The following is a 22,032-nucleotide window of genomic DNA, read 5'->3' as shown; positions in this document are numbered from 1 at the left end:
CTGAGGTGGAGTCTCCATTGCTTGGGTTTCCTTCCTCGGTCCCTCTCCGTCTCCATCCTTTAGGGCAGGAGATGCTGGTCTAAAAGCACTTCTGCACCAGTTCTGATATTGAGGCCGCACGGCAAGTGACTCTCCGAAATGCCACTTAATTCCGCGGTTCCACTTCATAATGGGTCCGTCTTTCTCACCGTGAGATGAACCCATTATCTGCTGATCCCTCGGAGCCGTCGCCGCCAAAGCAAATGGAAACTAATGAGGGCGCGCAAATAAATTACCTGCGATTTAAATATTGATTGTTTCCAGGGCTGGCGTGATCCCTTTCTCCCCTCTTCCCGCCCACCCTTTCTCGCCCTCGTTGTAGTACACGCAGCTCTGGATAAAAATGTCACGGAAACAAATCGCCGGGCGGCGGAAGGCTTTGGGGGCAATAAAAAGGACTCTTAATGGCTTTTAACAACTTTGGGGAAAAGGTCGGGTGTTAGTCAGAGAAAGAGAAAGAAGGAAGGAGGTGGAAGCTTTGCCAACAGCTGGGTTGAGAATGGGAATGAAAGGAATATCAGAATGGGGACTGAGAGGTTGGAGAGAGAAAGAGAAGGATGTGCAGAGGACCATTTCCACCCTGAGCATCGCTCCTGACTATAGAACCCTGTTAGATCTGGAATTGGTCCTTCACCTCCTCACCGAGGATCCATCTGCACTGTAGAATCAATGAAGTTTGATACCATTTTGACTGCCATGGCTCAGTGATATGAAATCCTGGGTGTTTTAGCTTTGCAAGGTCTTTGTAAATAGTGCTGGAGCCAGACCAAACTACATTGAGCCATGGCAGTTAAAGTGGCATCAAACTGCATTAATTCTACAGTGTAGATGCACCCTCAGGTATAGTCCCGTATAGACTACTGCAACGCACTCTACGTGGGGTTGCCCTTGAAGACTGTTCGGAAACTTCAACTGGTCCAACGAGCGGCAGCCAGATTGCTTACTGGAGCGACATACAGGGAGCACACCACCCCCCTGCTGTGTCAGCTCCACTGGCTGCGGGTTCAATTCCGAGCACAATTCAAGGTGCTGGTTTTGACCTACAAAACCCTTTAGGGTTCCAGTCCTGTGTATCTGTCCGAACGTATCTCCCTCTACGTCCCACCCCGGAATTTGAGATCATCTGGGGAGGCCCTGCTCTCAACCCCACCACTATTACAAGTGAGGCTGGTGGGGACGAGGAGCAGGGCCTTCTCAGTGGTGGCCCCTCACCTGTGGAACTCACTCCCGGGGGAAATCAGGGCATCAACATCCCTCCCCACCTTCAGGAGAAAGGTAAAGACGTGGTTGTGGGACCAGGCCTTTGGGCAATCTGACAATTAGATATGGAAACCATATGGACAGGACTGAAAGGACTGACAATTGTGGAATTGGAATTTAACTATGAGATTGTGAAACGCTGACCGTCAATGAGGTTTGTATTGGTTTTATTGCTTTTATTGTTTTTATGGTTGTTTTTGCCTATAATAATTATTGTCTTCTGTTAATTGTGGTTATTGCTAGAATTGCTGTCTTGTTAATTGATGTTATTGTCCTTTGCTGTTATGTGATGCGGGCATCGAATTGTGCCTCGCTTTTGTAAGCCACCCTGAGTCCCCCCGGGGTGAGAAGGGCGGGGTAGAAGCAACCGAAATAAATAAATAAATAAATCAGGTGGGCAAGAGTGTTGCTGAAAAGCTTACCTGCCAAAGGTAGGACAGATTCGGACAGAGGCAAGTCCGCTTTGGTAATATTCTGCACTCCACCGAAAAACCCATCTTGCAGAGTCCTTTTCCCCCTTGGCTCAATGTCGGCTACATAGTCAGTGCCAAGGCCTGCCAATCTGTTCGCCAAACGGAAGTTTTTGCCTGCATTAAAGGAAAGGTATTGATATAGTGAGAAGGTTGGTATATTTCTCTCCAGATATCCAAATCCACTTCTATCCCCATACCAAAAAAGGAAACAGTGATAGGGGGAGATATGCCCAATTAAATGCACAATTCCAGAGGTTAGCCAGAAGAGATAAGGAACTATTTTTAAACAAGCAAGGCATGGAAGTGGAATAAGACAACAGAATAGGAAGGACATGAGACCTTTTCCAGAAAATTAGGAACATCGGAGGTAAATTTCAAGCAAAAATTGGCATGATAAGAAACAAAGATGGCAGAGACCTAACAGAAGCTGAAGAGATCAAGAGCAGGTAGCAAGACTATACAGAAGATCTGTATAGGAAGGATAATAATACTGAGGATAGTTTTGATGGTGTGGTGAGTGAATTAGAACCAGATATCCTGAGGAGTGAGGTTGAATGGGCCTTAAAAACAAAGATGGCAAGGACCTAACAGAAGCTGAAGAGATCAAGAGAAGGTGGCAAGACTATACAGAAGATCTGTGTAGGAAGGATAATAATATGGAGGATAGTTTTGATGGTGTGGTAAGTGAGTTAGAATCAGACATCCTGAGGAGCGAGGTTGAACGGGCCTTAAAAACAAAGATGGCAAGGACCTAATAGAAGTTGAAGAGATCAAGAGAATGTGGAGAGACTATACAGAAGATATGTATAGGAAGGATAATACTGAGGACAGTTTTGATGGTGTGGTGAGTGAATTAGAACCAGACATCCTGAGGAGTGAGGTTGAATGGGCCTTAAAAACAAAGATGGCAAGGACCTAACAGAAGCTGAAGAGATCAAGAGAAGGTGGCGAGACTATACAGACGATCTGTATAGGAAGGATAAGGCTGAGGAGTGAAGTTGAATGGGCCTAAAGAAGCACTGCTAATAACAAGGCAGCAGGAGACGACGGGATCCCAGCCGAACTGTTTAAAATCCTGAAAGATTATGCTGTCAAGGTGATGCATGCCATATGCCAGAAAATATGGAAAACACAAGAATGGCCATCAGGCTGGAAAAAAATCAACTTATATTCCCATACCAAAAAAGGGAAATGCTAAAAAATACTCAAACCTTTGTACAATGGCCCTTATTTCACATGCCAGTAAGGTAATGCTCAAGATCCTGCAAGGAAGACTCCAGCAAGATATGGAGAGAGAGTGGCCAGATGGACAAGCTGGGTTTAGAGAAGAGAGAAACGAGAGACCCAATTGCCAATATGCGCTGGATAATGGAGAAAGGCAGGGAGTTTCAGAAAAAAACATCTCTTTCTGTTTTATTGACTATTCTAAAGCCTTTGACTGTGTGGATCATAATAAATTGTGGCAAATTCTTGGTGGAATGGGCATACCAAGCCACCTTGTCTCTCTCCTGAGGAATCTGTATCACAACCAAGTAGCAATGGTAAGAACAGGCCACGGAACAACAGACTGGGTAAAGATTGGAAAAGGAGTACGGCAGGGTTGTATACTCTCACCCAACCTATTCAAATTGTGTGCAGAACACATCATGCGACGTTCAGGGCTTGATGAATCCAAGTCTGGAGTTAAAATGGCTGGAAGAATCATTAACAACCTTAGATATGCAGATGATACTGCTTAGATAGCTGAAAGCAAGAAGGAGGAGCTGAGGAGCCTTCTAACCAAAGTGGAAGAAGAAAGAGCAAAAGCTGAGTTGCAGTTAAACATAGAAAAACCAAGATGATGGGAACTAGACTGATTGAGAACTGGCAAATAGAGGGAGAAAACGTGGAGGCCGTGACAGACTTTGTGTTTCTAGGTGCAAAGATTACTGCAGATGCAGACTGCAGCCAGGAAATCAGAAGACGCTTACTTCTTGGGAGGAGAGCAATGACCAATCTCGATAAAATAGTGAAGAGTAGAGACATCACACTGACAACCAAGACCCGCATAGTAAAAGCAATGGTATTCCCCATAGTCACCTACGGATTGGTAAATAAAGGGGGGAAACGTGGAGGAAGTGACAGACTTTGTGTTTCTAGGTGCAAAGATTACTGCAGATGCAGAGTGCAGCCAGGAAATCAGAAGGTGTTCCTTCTTGGGAGGAGAGCAAGGACCAATCTCAATAAAAGAGTGAAGAGTAGAGACATCACACTGGCAATGAAGATCCACATAGTTGAAGCAATGGTGTTCCCCGTAGTCACCTATGGATGTGAGAGCTGGACCATAAGGAAGACTGAGCGAAGGAAGAGAGATGCTTTTGAGCTGTGGTGTTGGAGGAAAATCCTGAGAGTGCCTTGGACCACGAGAAGATCCAACCAGTCCATACTTCAGGAAACAAAGCCAGTGGAGGGAAGGAGATGAGAGGCAAAGATGAAGTACTTTGGTCACATCATGAGAAGAAAGGAAAGCTTGGAGAAGACAATGATACTGGTGGAAATTGAAGGGAAAAGGAAGAGGGGCCGACCAAGGGCAAGATGGATGGATGGCATCCTTGAAATGACTGGATTGACTTTGAAGGAGCTGGGGGTGGTGACGGCCGACAGGGAGCTCTGGTGTGGGCTGGTCCAGGAGGTCACAAAGAGGCAGGAGCGACTGAATGGATAAACAACAACACATATATATATTGGAGTTGCCAGTTGGTCTTTCAAATTTCTGGATAAGGGATGCTCAATCTGTACCAGAAAATGTGATCTAAGCAGTGACTATTAAAAAAAATTCCCAGTAGCAACAGAAACAACATCAAGTGGATGAAACTATGTGATTCATCTACTATATACATAAAAATGTAATGTTAGTTTGTGGGATTAACAGAACTCAAAAACCACTGGACGAATTGACACCAAATTTAGACACAAGACACCTAACAACCCAATGTATGTCCTTCACTCAAAAAAATTGATTTTGTCATTTGGGAGTTGTAGTTGCTGGGATTTATAGTTCACCTACAATCAAAGACCATTCTGAACCCCCCCAACGATGGAATTGAACCAAACTTGGCACACAGTTCTCCCATGACCAACAGAAAATACTGGAAGGGTTTGGTGGGCAGTGTCCTTTGGTTTGGGAGTTGTCGTTCACCTACAGCCACTGTAGACTCAAACAATGATGGATCTGGACCAAATTTGGCACAAATACTCGATATGCCAATATGTGAAAACTGGTGGAGTTTGGGAAAAATGGACCTGGACATTTAGGAGTTGTAGTTGTTGGGATTTATAGTTCACCTACAATCACCCACCAACAATAGAATTGAGCCAAACCTCCCACACAGAACACCCATGTGGGCCACAGCAACACGTGGCAGGGGACGGCTAGTTGTAAATAAAGTAATAATGCCACGTGTGCATTGGAAGCTTAAAAAGTAAATTCTTATAGAGCTTTCATTCTCTAAGCATATACTGATATAGTACTTGAAATTAGAATTCCAGGCTTATCTTCAAGGTGGGCAAGCAGTAGTAGTTTCTCATTGGATGGCACTCCTGTGTCCAACTCACCAGTGCAAGCTGTGAAACAAGCAGGAGAGATAAATGTTAATAGAGGATGGGAATCCTATTGGAGTTTTCCTCATATATAAAGGAAGTGTCAGGATGCATCTACACCAGGCATGGGCAAACTTTGGCCCTTTCCAGGTGTTTTGGACTTCAACTCCCACAATTCCTAACAGCCCAGGCCCCTTCCTTATCCTCCTCAGCCGGTGGAAAGGGTTTGGTGGATATTTACGTTGAGTTTTGGAGTTGTAGTTCGCCTAAATCCAGAGAGCACTGTGGACTCAAACAATGATGGCTCTGGACCAAACATGGCATGAATACTCAATATGCCCAGAAGTGAACACTAGTGGGGTTTGGGGGAAATAGCCCTTGGCATTTGGCAGTTGTAGTTGCTGGGATTTATAGTTCACCTACAATAAAGAGCATTCTGAACGCCACCAATGATAGAATTGAGCCAAACTTTCCACACAGAACCCCTATGCCCAAGAGAAAATACTGGAGGGATTTGGGAGGAATTGACAATGATTTAGGGGAGAGCACACCTGCTCTCCCCTCCCCGCTTGGAGTCACAGGAACAGCCCTCCCCTTGGCTGAGAGGCCAACCAATCACAGCAGGAGGAGGGTTTTTGGTGAAAGGATTTGCCCTCTGTTTCCAAAAAGGAAGAGAAGGTGAAGAACTCTTCAGCCTTCTCTGCCAAAGGGGTTCCCAAGACAATCAGAAATATAGGTTTTCTGATGGTCTTTGGTAACCCCCCTTGCGTCCCAACCCCCTGGTTGAGAAACACTGATCTATAACATTATCCACCTAAGAATGCTGGTGCAGCATGAAACTACAGATCTCCTGACTCCATAGCATTGAGCCATTGCAGTTAAAGTAGTACCATCCCATGTTATTGGAAGTATGGTGTTTCCTCATTACTTCGCGGTTCACTTACCGCGGACTCACTTTTACACACACACACACACACACACATATATATATGCAGCAAGAGAACATTGTAGCAAGGAGGAAGAAGAGCTGCCCCCTCACCCTCTTTACCTTCCTCTTTCTCCTCCTTGCCATTGCCTGGACCTCTTCCTGCCGCATGGGGCCTGTGCCACCTCCACTGCCTCCTCAATCGCGGTGCCCAAGCAGTGGCAATAGGCCCAGGTGGCAATGAGGAGGACGAAGAGGAAGGTAAAGAGGGTGAGGGGCAGTCTTCTTCCCTCCTTCCCCTCTTTACCTTCCTCTTCTTGCTTCTCATTGCTGCTGGGGTCTCTTGCCCCTGCTTGGGCCCTGTGCCACCTCCGCAATCGCGGTGCCCAAGCAGTGGCAATAGGCCCAGGTGGCAATGAGGAGGACGAAGAGGAAGGTAAAGAGGGTGAGGGGCAGTCTTCTTCCCTCCTTCCCCTCTTTACCTTCCTCTTCTTGCTTCTCATTGCTGCTGGGGTCTCTTGCCCCTGCTTGGGCCCTGTGCCACCTCCGCAATCGCGGTGCCCAAGCAGTGGCAATAGGCCCAGGTGGCAATGAGGAGGACGAAGAGGAAGGTAAAGAGGGTGAGGGGCAGTCTTCTTCCCTCCTCCCCCTCTTTACCTTCCTCTTCTTGCTTCTCATTGCTGCTGGGGTCTCTTGCCCCTGCTTGGGCCCTGTGCCACCTCCGCAATCGCGGTGCCCAAGCAGTGGCAAGAGGCCCAGGTGGCAATGAGGAGGACGAAGAGGAAGGTAAAGAGGGTGAGGGGCAGTCTTCTTCCCTCCTTCCCCTCTTTACCTTCCTCTTCTTGCTTCTCATTGCTGCTGGGGTCTCTTGCCCCTGCTTGGGCCCTGTGCCACCTCCGCAATCGCGGTGCCCAAGCAGTGGCAAGAGGCCCAGGTGGCAATGAGGAGGACGAAGAGGAAGGTAAAGAGGGTGAGGGGCAGTCTTCTTCCCTCTTTCCCCTCTTTACCTTCCTCTTCTTGCTTCTCATTGCTGCTGGGGTCTCTTGCCCCTGCTTGGGCCCTGTGCCACCTCCGCAATCGCGGTGCCCAAGCAGTGGCAATAGGCCCAGGTGGCAATGAGGAGGACGAAGAGGAAGGTAAAGAGGGTGAGGGGCAGTCTTCTTCCCTCTTTCCCCTCTTTACCTTCCTCTTCTTGCTTCTCATTGCTGCTGGGGTCTCTTGCCCCTGCTTGGGCCCTGTGCCACCTCCGCAATCGCGGTGCCCAAGCAGTGGCAATAGGCCCAGGTGGCAATGAGGAGGACGAAGAGGAAGGTAAAGAGGGTGAGGGGCAGTCTTCTTCCCTCCTTCCCCTCTTTACCTTCCTCTTCTTGCTTCTCATTGCTGCTGGGGTCTCTTGCCCCTGCTTGGGCCCTGTGCCACCTCCGCAATCGCGGTGCCCAAGCAGCGGCAAGAGGCCCAGGCGGCAATGAGGAGGAAGAAGAGGAAGGTAAAGAGGGTGAGGAGGGAAGGGGAGGGGGCATCCCTACTTTGCGGTTTTTCACTTATTGCGGGTGGTCCTGGAACGTAACCCTAGCAATAAGTGAGGGAACACTGTAATTGATTAAAACAGATCACGGGTCCTTTCTTTCTCTGCATGGCTATGGATCCCACCAGGGCTACAAGATGTTCTACAAGGCTGAATGAAAAGTAATGCCTCCACATTCGTTACTTGGATTTGGGTGGGAATATTTTAATAAATCAAACTCAAAAATAATCCTTAGAATGTGCTCTTTAACTATCTCTATTCGCTTTTCCACATAATCACCAGACAATTGGATCAATTTCTGCCAATGATGAACAAGTTTTCTGAAGCCGTCACGGAAGAAGTCGACACTCTGTTTCCGTAACTAGCATCTCACAGTTCTCTCAACATCTTCATCAGAAGCATCATGATGTCCCCGCAGATCTTATTTCATTAGTGGGAACAGATGGAAGTCAGGCGGTGCTAAATCTGGACTGTATGGAGGATGCTGTACGGTGGTGAGAACCAGTCTCTGAAGTTCTGCTGTGGTGCGCTTTCATTTCAGGCGTCAGTATCCTGGGTACTCATCATACACAGATCTTCCAATAGCCAAGCAAAGCAATAATGTGACCCACATGTTCTTGTGAAATGCCGATTATGCTTGAAATTTCTCTCTGAGTGATATGACGATCGTCCTGAATCATCTGTCAAACTTTTGCTTGTGAAACTCGGTGGTTGCTGTCACAGGATGTCCAACCCTTTGTCACGCAAGTCAGATGTTCCCACCTCAACATCTTTAAACCAATGACGCACAGTACTCACATCAACACAATCACCATAAACAGCTTGCAGTTGTGGCTGAGATGTTCTGTGATGATGAGGATGATGGGATTCACATTCCTGGCTCTTTTTCTGTGCCTCTGATCTCTGGGCCTGCGGCTCCCACAGACAGGACAGACAGTGCAGAGGCAGACAGTGCAGAGTCAACATCAACACAGCGGTTCTCAGGAGAAAAGATTTTTAACGAAGGAGATAGCGAATAGGTGGGGAGGCATTTGCCTCCTTCCCACGCTGATACTGAAAGTACTGAAAGCCTTGATAGTGACCTGACCCAGCAAGCTCGTCTTGATTTGCAGGTCAGGCGGAGTTCTTGCCTAGCTGGCAGACGAGAAGCCAGCTCGGTGAAAGGTCATCGCAATGATTTCATGTAATGATTTCATGTTAGAAAGGTATTTAGGCTTCTTGCAAACCAAGGGAAAGCATCAGTTCAACATAGTTTATTAGCCTGAAAGCTTCATGGAATAGCCTTAGCCTGGAAAGCAGTACGCTTGGGATTTCTTGCATTGTGATTCATGGGGCAATTGTTTCATTGCTTGTACCTGGGACTCTGGTTTGAACTTTGCCAATAGGATTGTGTCTACTGCTTTTACCTGAAGATCTTTGGAACTATATTCTGCATTTAACCTTAATCTTTGGAACTTTGCAATGCTTATTCTTTATTTTGACTTGGATTTTTTCCTCAATAAACTATAAAATTACAGCTCTTGTGTGGTGATATTTGGAAGCAAGGTGAAACTTGCTCTGAGTTTCAACACTTGCATTCTCTGATGAATATCCTTTGGGGTGACACCTTCTGCTGTCAAGAATTCAATGACTGCAAGTTGCTTAAGTCGCATTGACCGACGGTCTGCGCAGGGTTCCATACTTCGCACTTTAACAACACAACTGTTCAATGCTAAGGTTTCCCGCCAAAATGGAACTGTAGAGGAGAGTCTACTGAACAAGCCAGTACCTGCCGCATACCAGTACTGCCACCTGTTGAGGAGTTATGAAGGTGGAGGCATTACTTTTCATTCAACCCTCGTATTTTCCACTGGAGAAACAGAGTCTGGGACTTGCTGCTTTGTGAAGCCTTATCCCATTGCTTTAATCTGATTGGAAATAAGAGCTCAAATGCCCCTGAAATGATTATCGGGGGGAGGGATACTGTCCAAATCTTGGAGGAATGTCCAGAAAGGAGGATCTCTCAGGGAGAGCTCATTCTTGACAAGCACTGCTCATTGACAATGTCACTATTTGCAAACCCTTCTTCGGCTCTGTTGAGGGTTCAGAGGAATCGACATGGAACTCAATCAAGAGCCTTGCGAGCGGCGCACCACGGGGAAAGAAATGCGCAAAGGTCATGCTTACAAGAGGGACCTCGTGCCCGGCAACGGTTCGGATTCATCTACTTAGCCGGCTAAGCAAAGCAGCCCCATTTGCAGCTAATGGGGTGAAATTTGCTTCGCCAGACGAGGCTGTGCCGGCATTCAAATTGATCTAATTTACAGTATTTGGGCGGTGTGTGTATATGTCACAGTGCCGGGGGTCAGCTTGGACTCGCTTACCGTCTTGGTCCTTTATCTCGGTCCTGACAATATGCTTCACATCTTCGACCTGTAAACGCAAAGGAAACACACAAAAGCAAAGGCTGACTTAGTAACAATCCTTGTCTCTTTAACAATGTCCTATTAGCTTCTTGAGATGCCACTGGTCCCCCTGAAGAGGAATTCTGCCACTCCGTGAAGTTTTCCTGCAATCCTCACATTTCTAGCATTGTTGACTTCCAACAGTGTGTTGACAAATTGGCATGCAAAGAAAAGGGGGAGGAAAAGCTATCTTTGGGGTGTGAACCCAATTGAACGCTATTCAATATCAGATTTGTTGCAAGGCTGGACATTTGGGGAATGAAGGAATATTCCATTTGAGTGGGTCAGAATTCTATTTAGGACCCCCCAACCCCCATTTATGCTGGGGAAAGTGGAAGGCAAAAGGAAGAGGGGCCGACCAAGGGCAAGATGGATGGATGGCATCCTTGAAGTGACTGGACTGACCTTGAAGGAGCTGGGGGTGGTGACGGCCAACAGGGAGCTCTGGTGTGGGCTGGTCCATGAGGTCACGAAGAGTCAGAGATGACTGAACGAATGAACAACAACAACAACCCCCATTTTAGTTCCCTGAAGCTACAGCCCAAATGCTTGCATGATACAAAGGAAAAACCTCCATTCCAAATAAGGAAAGGAAATGTGGAGATATGGCAAACAATCCCACTCATTGAAAAGTTGGCTTGTTTCTGCACCAATCCAAATTCAATTTATGGCAGTTGAGAGAAAGGCTAGTGATGTCACAGAATCATAGAATCCTAGAGTTGGAAGAGATCTCATGAGCCATCCAGTCCAATCCCATTCTGCCAAGAAGCAGGAATATTGCATTCAAATCACCCCTTCCCACCAAGGCGATACCTATTGCTCTACTTGCATTGCATACTTGCAAAGTGCTAGGTTGGCAGAAGCTAGGCTAACATAGAATCATAGAATCATAGAGTTGGAAGAGACCTCATGAGCCATCCAGTCCAACCCCATTCTGCCAAGAAGCAGGAATATTGCATTCAAATCACCCCTGACAGATGGCCATCCAGCCTCTGTTTAAAAGCTTCCAAAGAAGGAGCCTCCACCACACTCCAGGGCAGAGAGTTCCACTGCTGAATGGCTCTCACAGTCAGGAAGTTCTTCCTCATGTTCAGATGGAATATTCTTTCTTGTAGTTTGAAGCCATTGCTCCATTGCGTCCTAATCTCCAGGGAAGCAGAAAACAAACTTGCTCCCTCCTCCCTGTGGCTTCCTCTCATATATTTATACATGGCTATCATATCTCCTCTCATCCTTCTCTTCTTCAGGCTAAACATGCCCAGCTCCTTAAGCCGCTCCTCATAGGGCTTGTTCTCCAGACTCTTGATCCTTTTAGTCGCCCTCCTCTGGACACATTCCAGCTTGTCAATATCTCTCTTGAATTGTGGTGCCCAGAATTGGACACAATATTCCAGGTGTGGTCTAACCAAAGCAGAATAGAGGGGTAGCATTACTTCCTTAGATCTAGACACTAGGCTCCTATTGATGCAGGCCAAAATCCCATTGGCTTTTTTTGCCGCCACATCACATTGTTGGCTCATGTTTAACTTGTTGTTCACAAGGACTCCAAGATGTTTTTCACACGTGCTGCTCTCGAGCCAAGCATCTTCTCCCATTCTGTATCTTTGCATTTCGTTTTTTCTGCCTAAGTGGAGTATCTTGCATTTGTCCCTGTTGAACTTCATTTTGTTAGTTTTGGCCAATCATCTCTCTAATCTGTCAAGATCGTTTTGAATCCTGCTCCTGTCCTCTGGATTATTGGCTCTCCCTCCCAATTTGGTGTCATCTGCAAACTTGATGATCCTGCCTTCTAACCCTTCATCTAAGTCATTGCCCAAGGGCAAGGACATCTAATGTCCTTATCCTTGGGGTTGTGAATCTGTTCTGGCTTTTAGTTTGAATTATATCACCAGAGGCTGTGGTAGTGCAGCGGGGTGCCCTTTTACCTTCCCACCAAGGCAATTCCTATTGATCTACTTGCACTGCATGCTTGCAAACTGATAAGTTGGCAGAAGGTAGGGCTAACAATTGAGAACTCACCCTGACTTCCAGCGTAAAACTGCCAACCCTAGTTGCAGGAAATCTGACAAGCTGGAATGTGTCCAGAGGAGGGCGACTAAAATGATCAAGGGTCTGGAGAACAAGCCCAATGACGAGCGGCTTAAAGAGCTGGGCATGTTTAGCCTTCGGAAGAGAAGGCTGAGAGGAGTCATGAGAGCCATGTATAAATATGTGAGAGGAAGCCACAGGGAGGAGAGAGCGAACTTGTTTTCTGCTTCCCTGGAGACAAGGACGCAGAACAATGGCTTCAAACTACAAGAAAGGAGATTCCATCTGAACATGAGGAAGAATAAAGGTTTATTATTATTATTATTATTATTATTATTATTATTATATAAGTGTGTGTGTGTGTGTGTAAGGTATTTTTCTTTTTTCTTAAGGAAGAAATGAAATGAATGATACAACATGCAAGGAAGAAGACCAGAAGTACAAAAAACTCAATATTTTATTTTCATATCATTTTTTTCTTTTTTTCTTCTTCTCTTTTATATTTTCTCTTTTATATATTTCTCTCTCTCTCTCTCTCTCTCTCTCTTTTTTTTTCCTTCAACCCATTTTCCCTCCCCACTTCCCCTTCTTTCCTCTTTCTTTTTACTGCATCTTGGGAAGTCTGACTTGGCCACGGTAGTCCACGCTCTGGTTACATCCCGTTTAGACTACTGCAACGCTCTCTACATGGGGTTGCCCTTGAAGACAGCTCAGAAGCTCCAACTAGTCCAACGCTCGGCAGCCATTATTTTAACAGGAGCGGAGCGCAGGGAGCATACAACCTCCCTGTTGCGCCAACTCCACTGGCTACCGATCTGCTACCGGGCTGAATTCAAAGTGCTGGCGTTGGCCTTTAAAGCCCTAAACGGTTCCGGCCCAAGCTACCTATCTGACCGCATCTCTGCCTATGAACCCACCAGGACTTTGAGATCTTCCGGGGAGACCCTGCTCTCGATCCCGCCTGCTTCTCAAGCTCGGCTGGCGGGGACGAGAGATAGGGCCTTCTCAGTGGTGGCTCCTCGGCTGTGGAACGCCCTTCCTACGGACATTAGACTAGCACCATCTCTAATGGCATTCCGCAAAAAGGTGAAGACCTGGCTGTTTGAGCAGGCTTTCGAATAATTAGTGCAATGATTGGTTAATGAACACTGGAATGGAACAATGGATGACGAATCTGGAACATGTTTTTGATGACGAGACGACAGTGAATGGGTATTGTAGTAACTGTTTATTAATTGTGTAATGTGTTAGGTTGTTAACTGTTTCTATACTGTAGCACTGAATTTTTGCTGTTCGTATTTGTTGTGAACCGCTGTGAGTCGCCTTCGGGCTGAGAACAGCGGTATAGAAGTAAGGTAAATAAATAAATAAAAAGACCTATAATAATAATAATAATAATAATAATAATAATAATAATAATAATAAAGCTATAATGATAGAATTGAACATTGAAACGGGGACTAGGTAGTAATAAACCAATTAGACAATAAACCAGGACATGTGTAAGCATCATTAAAAGCAGTTAAACATTAATTGCATTTGAAATGGCTAACGCAGGTGTTTATTACAAATGTATCATAGCCAACATATTGTGCAAATTGGTTTGCATTCCAGTGGAGTAGTATCTTAGTCTTCCTTCTCTCCATATGCTAAAGTGCATAGGTGTATCTTCAAAAGTTTCTTAAAGGAGAAGAGGGTAAGGGGCATTTTTATTTCTTTTGTGAGGGAGTTCCAGAGACAGGGAGCGATCACAGAGAAGGTCCTGTCTCTCGTTCCCACCAGCTGAGCTTGACACAGGAGTGGGACCGAGAGTAGGGCCTCCTCCACTGACCGCAGTGCATGAGATTGCCTATATTGGGAGATGCAATTTGACAAATAGCCTGGACCCAAATAGTTTGTTGTTCATTCGTTCAGTCGTCTCCGACTCTTCGTGACCTCATGGACCAGCCCATGCCAGAGCTCCCTGTCGGCCGTCACCACCCCCAGCTCCTTCAAGGTCAGTCCAGTCACTTCAAGGATGTTGTTCATTCGTTCAGTCGTCTCCGACTCTTCGTGACCTCATGGACCAGCCCACGCCAGAGCTTCCTGTCGGCCGTCACCACCCCCAGCTCCTTCAAGGTCAGTCCAGTCACTTCAAGGATGCCATCCATCCATCTTACCCTTGGTCGGCCCCTCTTCCTTTTACCTTCCATTTTCCCCAGCATAATTGTCTTCTCTACCAAATCGTTTAGGTTTAGTGATATTGTATTATTTTTAAACTTTTGTAAATTTAAATAAAGTTAAAATAAATTTCCCCCTACGCAGTTTTATATACTATGTATATAAAACTGCTCTCGCTCCTGCCTCCCTCGCAGGTGCAATTGGTGGGGACAAGGGAGAGGGCCTTCTCGGTGGTGGCCCCCCGACTCTGGAACTCACTTCCCAGGGATATCAGGCATGCCCCAACATTGGCAATCTTTAGGAGGAGCCTGAAAACGTGGTTGTTCCAGTGTGCCTTCCCGGAATAAGGAAATAATTCCCAGAAAAATGTCCTCAAATGCACTTTAACTATCCGCTTGGATTGCGCTCCCCTCACTTCTTAAAAACCCTCCTATTAGATATATCCTACCTTGTTCATGCCCAGCGTTTATTTTTTAATTTTTAACTATTACATCTGGCCTGGCCACAGGCTTTTAAATCTTGCATGTTAATGTTTATATGTGATTTATTTAATTGTATTGTTGCTATTTTTTGTTTATTGCATTCTTGTTTATTGATGTGTTGTCGGGCTTGGCTTCATGTAAGCCGCTCCGAGTCCCCTTGGGGAGATGGAGGCGGGGTATAAATAAAGTATTACTACTACTACTACTACTACTACTACTATTATTATGTCTCTAAATTGGATTAATTATCTGGATTTCAGTCTTCTTGAGCATCAGAGCCAAATTTCAACAACTGCCTAGTATTGAAATAAGGGTCATTTTGTTCTATGGGACATATTAGATAGTTCATCCTTTAGCCTTTGCATTTCAAGGAGATGGAGGCAGCTGGGAAGACATCAAAGGCCCAAATTTTACTTCTGCGGTTATGAATAGCCATCAAGTTGGCTTCAATTTATGGCATCCCTATTAACAAGAGGATCCCCGGTGGCGCAGTGGGTTAAAGCACTGCGCTGCTGAACTTGGTCACTGAAAGGTCCCCGGTTTGAATCTGAGGAGCAGAGAGAGCTCCCACTGTTAGCCCCAGCTTCCGCCAATTGGTCGGAAGCTAACTCTGACCTGGGCTGGCTTCAAACTTAAGACCTTTCGGTCATTAGTGATCTTAATTCAGCTGACTCCCAGCCAGCTGTGCCACAGTCCCGGTGCAACTTGCTGACTGAAAGGTCAGTGGTTCAAATCTGGGGAGCAGGATGAGCTCCTGCTGTTAGCCCCAGCTTCCGCCAACCTAGCAGTTTGAAAACATGCAAATGTGAGTAGATCAATAGGTACCACTCTGACAGGAAGGTAACGAGGCTCCATGCAGTCATGCCAGCCATATGACCTTGGAGGTGTTTACGGACAATGCCGGCTCTTCAGCTTAGAAATGGAGATGAGCACCAATCCCAAGAGTTGGACATGACTGGACTTAATGCCAGGAGAAAACCTTTACCTTTGCCTATGAACAAGACACCTCCAAAATCTATTGTTTTAAATACCCCTACCTAGGTCTTGCAAACAATGCTCTATGGTAGTGGTTCTCAACCTGTGGGTATCCAGATGTTTTGGCCTTCAACTCCCAGAAATCCTAACAGCTGGTAAACTGGCTGAGACTTCTGGGAGTTGTAGGCCAAAACACCTGGGAACCCACAGGTTGAGAACCACTGCACTATGGCATCTTTAATTGAGTCCATCCACTTGTAGTGTGGTCTCTTCTTTCCTTCCAAACACAAAACACGTTGAAGAGATGAGATAAAGGAAAGAGATGAGGCCTTTGCCAAGTCAACACCAGCTATGCTGCAACAACAAGGGCTAAGAGCAGAGCTAAATAAACAAAAGAAAGCTTTTCAGGGCAACACTTTTACCCAGAGATTCCTCCTCTTTCCCTAAAGCTTGTAGACTCTGATCAGAGTCTGAGATCTGGGCAACCCATCGATCCTAGACCTTCACTTTGAAGAATTATTTCCTACGGTCACAATCAATGAATAATACTCACAGATAGTCCAGGGTTTCCTTTCTCTCCTTTCCGACCGATGGAACCGTCTTCTCCCTGTTGAAACAGTTAATAGCAAAGTTACTTTGATGAGCAAAAAGGTGCCATCTTCCTTATATACCTAATACGCCCAAATTTGAATACTGGTGGGGTTGGTGGGAGGGATTGATTTTGTCATTTGGGAGTTGTAGTTGCTGGGATTTATAGCTCACCTACAATCAAAGAGCATCCTGAACTCCACCAATGATGGAATTGAACTAAACTTGGCACAAAGAGCTCCCATGACCAACATAAAATACTGGCAGGGTTTGGTGGGCATTGGCCTTGAGTTTTGGAATTGTAGTTCACCTACATCCAGAGAGCACTGTGGATTCAAACAATGATGGATCTGGACCAAACTTGGCACGGATATTCAATATGCCCAAATGTGAACACTGGTGGAGTTTAGGGAAAATAGACCTTGACATTTGGGAGTTGTAGTTGCTGGGATTTATAGTTCACCTACAATCAAAAAGCATTCCAAACCCCACTAACAAGAGAATTGGGCCAAACTTCCCTCACAGAAGCCTTGTGACCAATAGAAAGAACCCCACCAACAATAGAATTGGGCCAAACTTACCACACAGAAACCCAATGATTAACAGGAAATACTGTGTTTTCTGATGGTCTTTGGTGACCCCTCTGACCCCCCCATGACCCCCAGGGGCCCTGACCCCCAGGTTGAGAAACACAGCTCTACATGATGCATAGCTGTCGATATTAAGGGTCTTCTGCCCTTAGCCTGACTTTGCTCTACTTAGGCAAAGTTGGAGAAACTCTGGAGTGTTCATGTGGACAACTGAATCAGGTCCATTTTGGTCTGATATGCTGTCGAAATGGTCACTCTTTCCCTATGTTGATCAGCAGAGAGAAGACAATGCTTACCCTGTCTCCAAGCTGTTTTTTTCTAGCCTCGGTCAATGGTGAACCAATAGATAACAACAACAACGACAAATTTATTACTTGCCTCTCCCTGAGGCTTAAGGTGGGATACAACATAATTAACACAAGAGATAAAACACTATGAAAAGACATGCAACAAGATGTACAGAGTTAAAATACAAGTTACTGATAACATGCAGATTAAAATTCACAACGAGTAGATAGCAGAATCTCTTTCAGTGTTTGTGACAGTACATGTGGCCTTTGGGGAATGGAAAGGGTAATGTGTTGTCCATCCCTGTAGCAAGCCATCTGATCCTGCCCTGCCATTGAAAGGTGCCTTGTGGACACCTCGGAGCAAGGACTGGCCCCGTCTTAGCAGTCTGCGTTGGCCATCAAAGCAAGAACAAGGCTGGCTCCTCACCTTTCCGCCTTTGTTGCCAGGAGTCCCTGGGGCTCCCTGGAGACACAACGGTTGCTTTCCTCTTCTGCCTCGTTCCCCCTGGAGGTAAAAATACAAACCCATGAGATGCGTTTTGGACACAGTCTAAATTAGCCATGGGCAAACTTAGGCCCTCCAGGTGTTTTGGATTTCAACTCCCACAATTCCTAACAGCCAATGATGTCGAATACGAATTTGGGGGGCCCTGCTTAGGCAGAGACCGGCCAGACCCAAAAAGAGGATCATAGATAGAATCATAGAATCAAAGAGTTGGAAGAGACCTCCTGGGCCATCCAGTCCAACCCCATTCTGCCAAGAAGCAGGAATATTGCATTCAAATCACCCCTGACAGATGGCCATCCAGCCCCTGTTTAAAAGCTTCCAAAGAAGGAGCCTCCACCACACTCCGGGGCAGAGAGTTCCACTGCTGAACGGCTCTCACAGTCAGGAAGTTCTTCCTCATATTCAGATGGAATCTCCTCTCTTGTAGTTTGAAGCCATTGTTCCGCGTCCTAGTCTCCAAGGAAGCAGAAAACAAGCTTTCTCCCTCCTCCCTGTGGCTTCCTCTCACATATTTATACATGGCTATCATATCTCCTCTCAGCCTTCTCTTCTTCAGGCTAAACATGCCCAGCTCCTTAAGCCACTCCTCATAGGGCTTGTTCTCCAGACCCTTGATCATTTTAGTCGCCCTCCTCTGGACACATTCCAGCTTGTCAATATCTCTCTTGAATTGTGGTACCCAGAATTGGACACAATATTCCATGTGTGGTCTAACCAGAGCGGAATAGAGCATGGGGAGCATGACTTCCCTAGATCTAGACACTAGGCTCCTATTTAGGGCTGGGCGGTTTCATTCGTTAATTTCGTAATTCGTTAATAATTCGTATTTAAATTGGCTTACGATCCGATATTGAACCATTCAGGAGCAACTAAAAATCGAAACGAATTTTTAAAATTTATTTCGTAATTGTTTCGTAATTGTTTCGTTATTATTTCCGTATGTCTGGTGCAAGTTTTATAGTTGTTGTTTGTTTTATCAGTGATAAAAAAATAAATTATCACACCAACAGTCAACAACAGAGGGAGAGGGAAGCTTCAGAAGTTCCCCCTGTCCCATTTGGAGGGTTTTTTAGCGTATTGCGCAATCGCATCCGCCATTAACGAATCGATTCGTTATTGTTTCGAAATTGTTTCATAATTTCCAAAATTTCGTAAATATCGAACTTTTTTAAAGAAAAATTTCGGAATTCTTTTAAAAAACGAAACGCAAAAACCCCCTAAAAACGAATCGAGTTTAGAAACAAATTTTTCCGTGGTTGCCCAGCCCTACTCCTATTGGTGCAGGCCAAAATCCCATTGCCTTTTTTTGCTGCCACATCACATTGTTGGCTCATGTTTAACTTGTTGTCCACGAGGACTTTTTCACACGTACTGCTCTCGAGCCAGGCATTGTCCCCCATTCTATATCTTTGCATTTCGTTTTTCCTGCCAAAGTGGAGTATCTTGCATTTGTCACTGTTGAACTTCATTTTGTTAGTTTTGGCCCATCATCTCTCTAATCTGTCAAGATTGTTTTGAATCCTGCTCCTGTCCTCTGGATCCAAAACACCTGGCGAGACAGCAAGCACCAAAGAAGATTTTTCCCTATTTTTTTCCAAAATAAAGTCTCACCAAGTTGAAAGAAAGCCAGCAAGATGTTTATTTCATTCCAGTGGATGACGACCGGAGTAATCTGCCCAGGACCCGACAGGTCAAGAAGGACAGGTATATCATTTATTTATTTCAAATAAATATTTATTTATTCGAAATAAATAAATAATATAATATACATTTAGGCATGTTGTTGTTGTTCATTTGTTCAGTCGTCTCCGACTCTTCGTGACCTCATGGACCAGCCCACGCCAGAGCTCCCTGTCGGCCGTCACCACCCCCAGCTCCTTCAATGTCAGTCCAGTCACTTCAAGGATGCCATCCATCCATCTTGCCCTTGGTTGGCCCCTCTTCCTTTTTCCTTCCACTTTCCCCAGCATAATTGTCTTCTCTAGGCTTTGCTGTCTCCTCATGATGTGGCCAAAGTACTTCAACTTTGTCTCTAGTATCCTTCCCTCCAATGAGCAGTCGTGCTTTATTTCCTGGAGGATGGACTGGTTGGATCTTCTCGCAGTCCACGGCACTCTCAGCACTTTCCTCCAATACCACAGCTCAAAAGCATCTCTCTTCCTTCGCTCAGCCTTCCCTCAGGTCCAGCTCTCACATCCGTAGGTGACTACAGGGTCCAAAACACCTGGCTTTGACTAGGCAATGGATCTTTGTTGCCAGTCTGATGTCTCTACTCTTTACTATTTTATCGAGACTGGACATTGCTCTCCTCCCAAGAAGGAAGCGTCTTCTGATTTCCTGGCCACAGTCTGCGTCTGCAGTCATCTTTGCGCCTAGAAATACAAAGTCTGTCACGGCCTCCACATTTTCTCCCTCTATTTTCCAGTTGTCAATCATTCTTGTTGCCCAGACCATGGATGTATGGCTCTTGCAATGGCTCTCAGTAATAATATTGGATTTAGGCATGTATATTATATTATTTATTTATTTCAAACATTTATTTCAAATGTTCGAAATAAATAAATAATATAATATATATGCCTAAATCCAATATTATTACTGAGAGCCATTGCAAGAGCCATAAATCCATGGTCTGGGCCATGAGTTGCCAGGTTCAGTGTAGAAGCTGATCAGTTCCAATACGACACTTGAAGCATAAATTAAAGAAGAGCAGGGACGTACTTGGGGAAGGGGAGCACGGCTGGCATTCATGCATGGTTAAACAGGTTAGAGCATTTACACGAATAGGAGGAAGGAACAGCCCTTGAAGAGCCCTGAAAGCGAAGGTCTCGATGAGCAAGAGGATACGAATAGATTTATCTTCCTCCTCCTTCATCTCCCCCCCCCCCCCCCACATCCTAAATTATGAAGGAGTCCACGCAGGGGAAATGGGAGCCATCAAAGGACACAGACTTCTTTGGCTTCTTGATCTAGGGATAGGAAGCAGAGGGACAGAAAAGAAGCTTCCCTCCTCCCTCCGTAGGATATCAAAGCGCCTTGGCTCTCATATTCATCGCAGGGCTAGAGATCAAGGCAAGGGGGTGGTGGCCTTCAACGTATGCATATTCTGGGCATCACAATTCAAGAAGGAGATGGACAAGCTGGAAGGTGTCCAGAGAAGGACCACCGAAAAGGCCAAAGGTCTGAAAGTCAAGAATCCATCTGAGGAGCAGCCTATAAAGCTCTAAACCAGTGGATCTCAGCCTGTAACCAGAGCATGGACCTCAGCTGATCCCTAATCCATCTAAAACACAGACATGTGCCTTTCACCTTAAGAACAGACAAGCATCCCAAGCTCTGAGGATCACCTGGGAAGGAATCTCACTGGAGCATTGGAGCACATCCAAATACCTGGGAGTCACTCTGGACCGTGCTCTGACCTACAAGAAGCACTGCCTGAACATCAAGCAAAAAGTAGGTGCTAGAAACAATATCATACGAAAGCTGACTGGCACAACCTGGGGATCACAACCAGACACAGTGAAGACATCTGCCCTTGTGCTATGCTACCCTGCTGCTGAGTATGCATGCCCAGTGTGGAACACATCTCACCACGCTAAATCAGTGGATGTGGCTCTTAATATTATATTAACTTTATTTATACCCCGCAAAATCTCCCGAAGGACTCGATGCGGCTTACAATGGCCAAGGCCGCCAACAAACAACAACATACAAATATAACAGTAAAACTCATAAGCAAATAATAAAACATCAAGCAAAACAATAAAACTCTAAAAACAATGACACCATGACGCATTTAAAACCTAAAGGCCGGGCCAAGTGTAATGGATAAAATTTAAAAGTGCTGAACTTGACAGGAAGGTATGTAGAAGTTTTTGGAGGTAGGTGCAATGTGCAGACAATCTTAGTCTCTAATAAAGTGCATTTGGGACATGATGCCAAGAGTTTCCTAATCTGGAAAGGCACACTGGAACAGCCAGGTCTTCAGGCTCCTCCTAAAGATTGCCAATGTTGGGGCTTGTCTGATGTCCTTGGGGAGAGAGTTTCAGAGTTGGGGGGCCACCACAGAGAAGGCCCTGTCCCTCACCCCCACCAAACGTGCTTGCGACGCAGGTGGAATCGTGAGCACGGCCTCTCCAGATGACCGAAGGGAATGCGTGGGTTTG

At 45.7% G+C, this 22,032-nt stretch overlaps 1 protein-coding gene across 1 annotated transcript in view; it reads right to left on the bottom strand.

Annotated features, from left to right (window-relative positions):
* Positions 1-5,020: 5,020 nt before the first annotated feature.
* Positions 5,021-22,032, bottom strand: part of LOC132775611 (collagen alpha-1(VII) chain-like) — a 68,054-nt gene continuing 51,042 nt past the window's right edge. The window contains exons 20-23 of the mRNA XM_067468517.1: positions 17,786-17,863; positions 16,444-16,497; positions 10,165-10,213; positions 5,021-5,375 (exon numbers count right to left, since the gene is read on the bottom strand). Of these exons, the coding sequence (XP_067324618.1) occupies positions 5,260-5,375; positions 10,165-10,213; positions 16,444-16,497; positions 17,786-17,863 (297 nt within the window). The 3' untranslated portion in view covers positions 5,021-5,259. The remainder of the gene's footprint in view (positions 5,376-10,164; positions 10,214-16,443; positions 16,498-17,785; positions 17,864-22,032) is intronic.

The sequence above is a fragment of the Anolis sagrei genome, chromosome 5 (genome assembly GCF_037176765.1).
Source record: "Anolis sagrei isolate rAnoSag1 chromosome 5, rAnoSag1.mat, whole genome shotgun sequence".
Taxonomy (NCBI): Eukaryota; Metazoa; Chordata; class Lepidosauria; order Squamata; family Dactyloidae; genus Anolis; species Anolis sagrei.
This window is presented reverse-complemented; position numbering and strand designations above follow the sequence as displayed.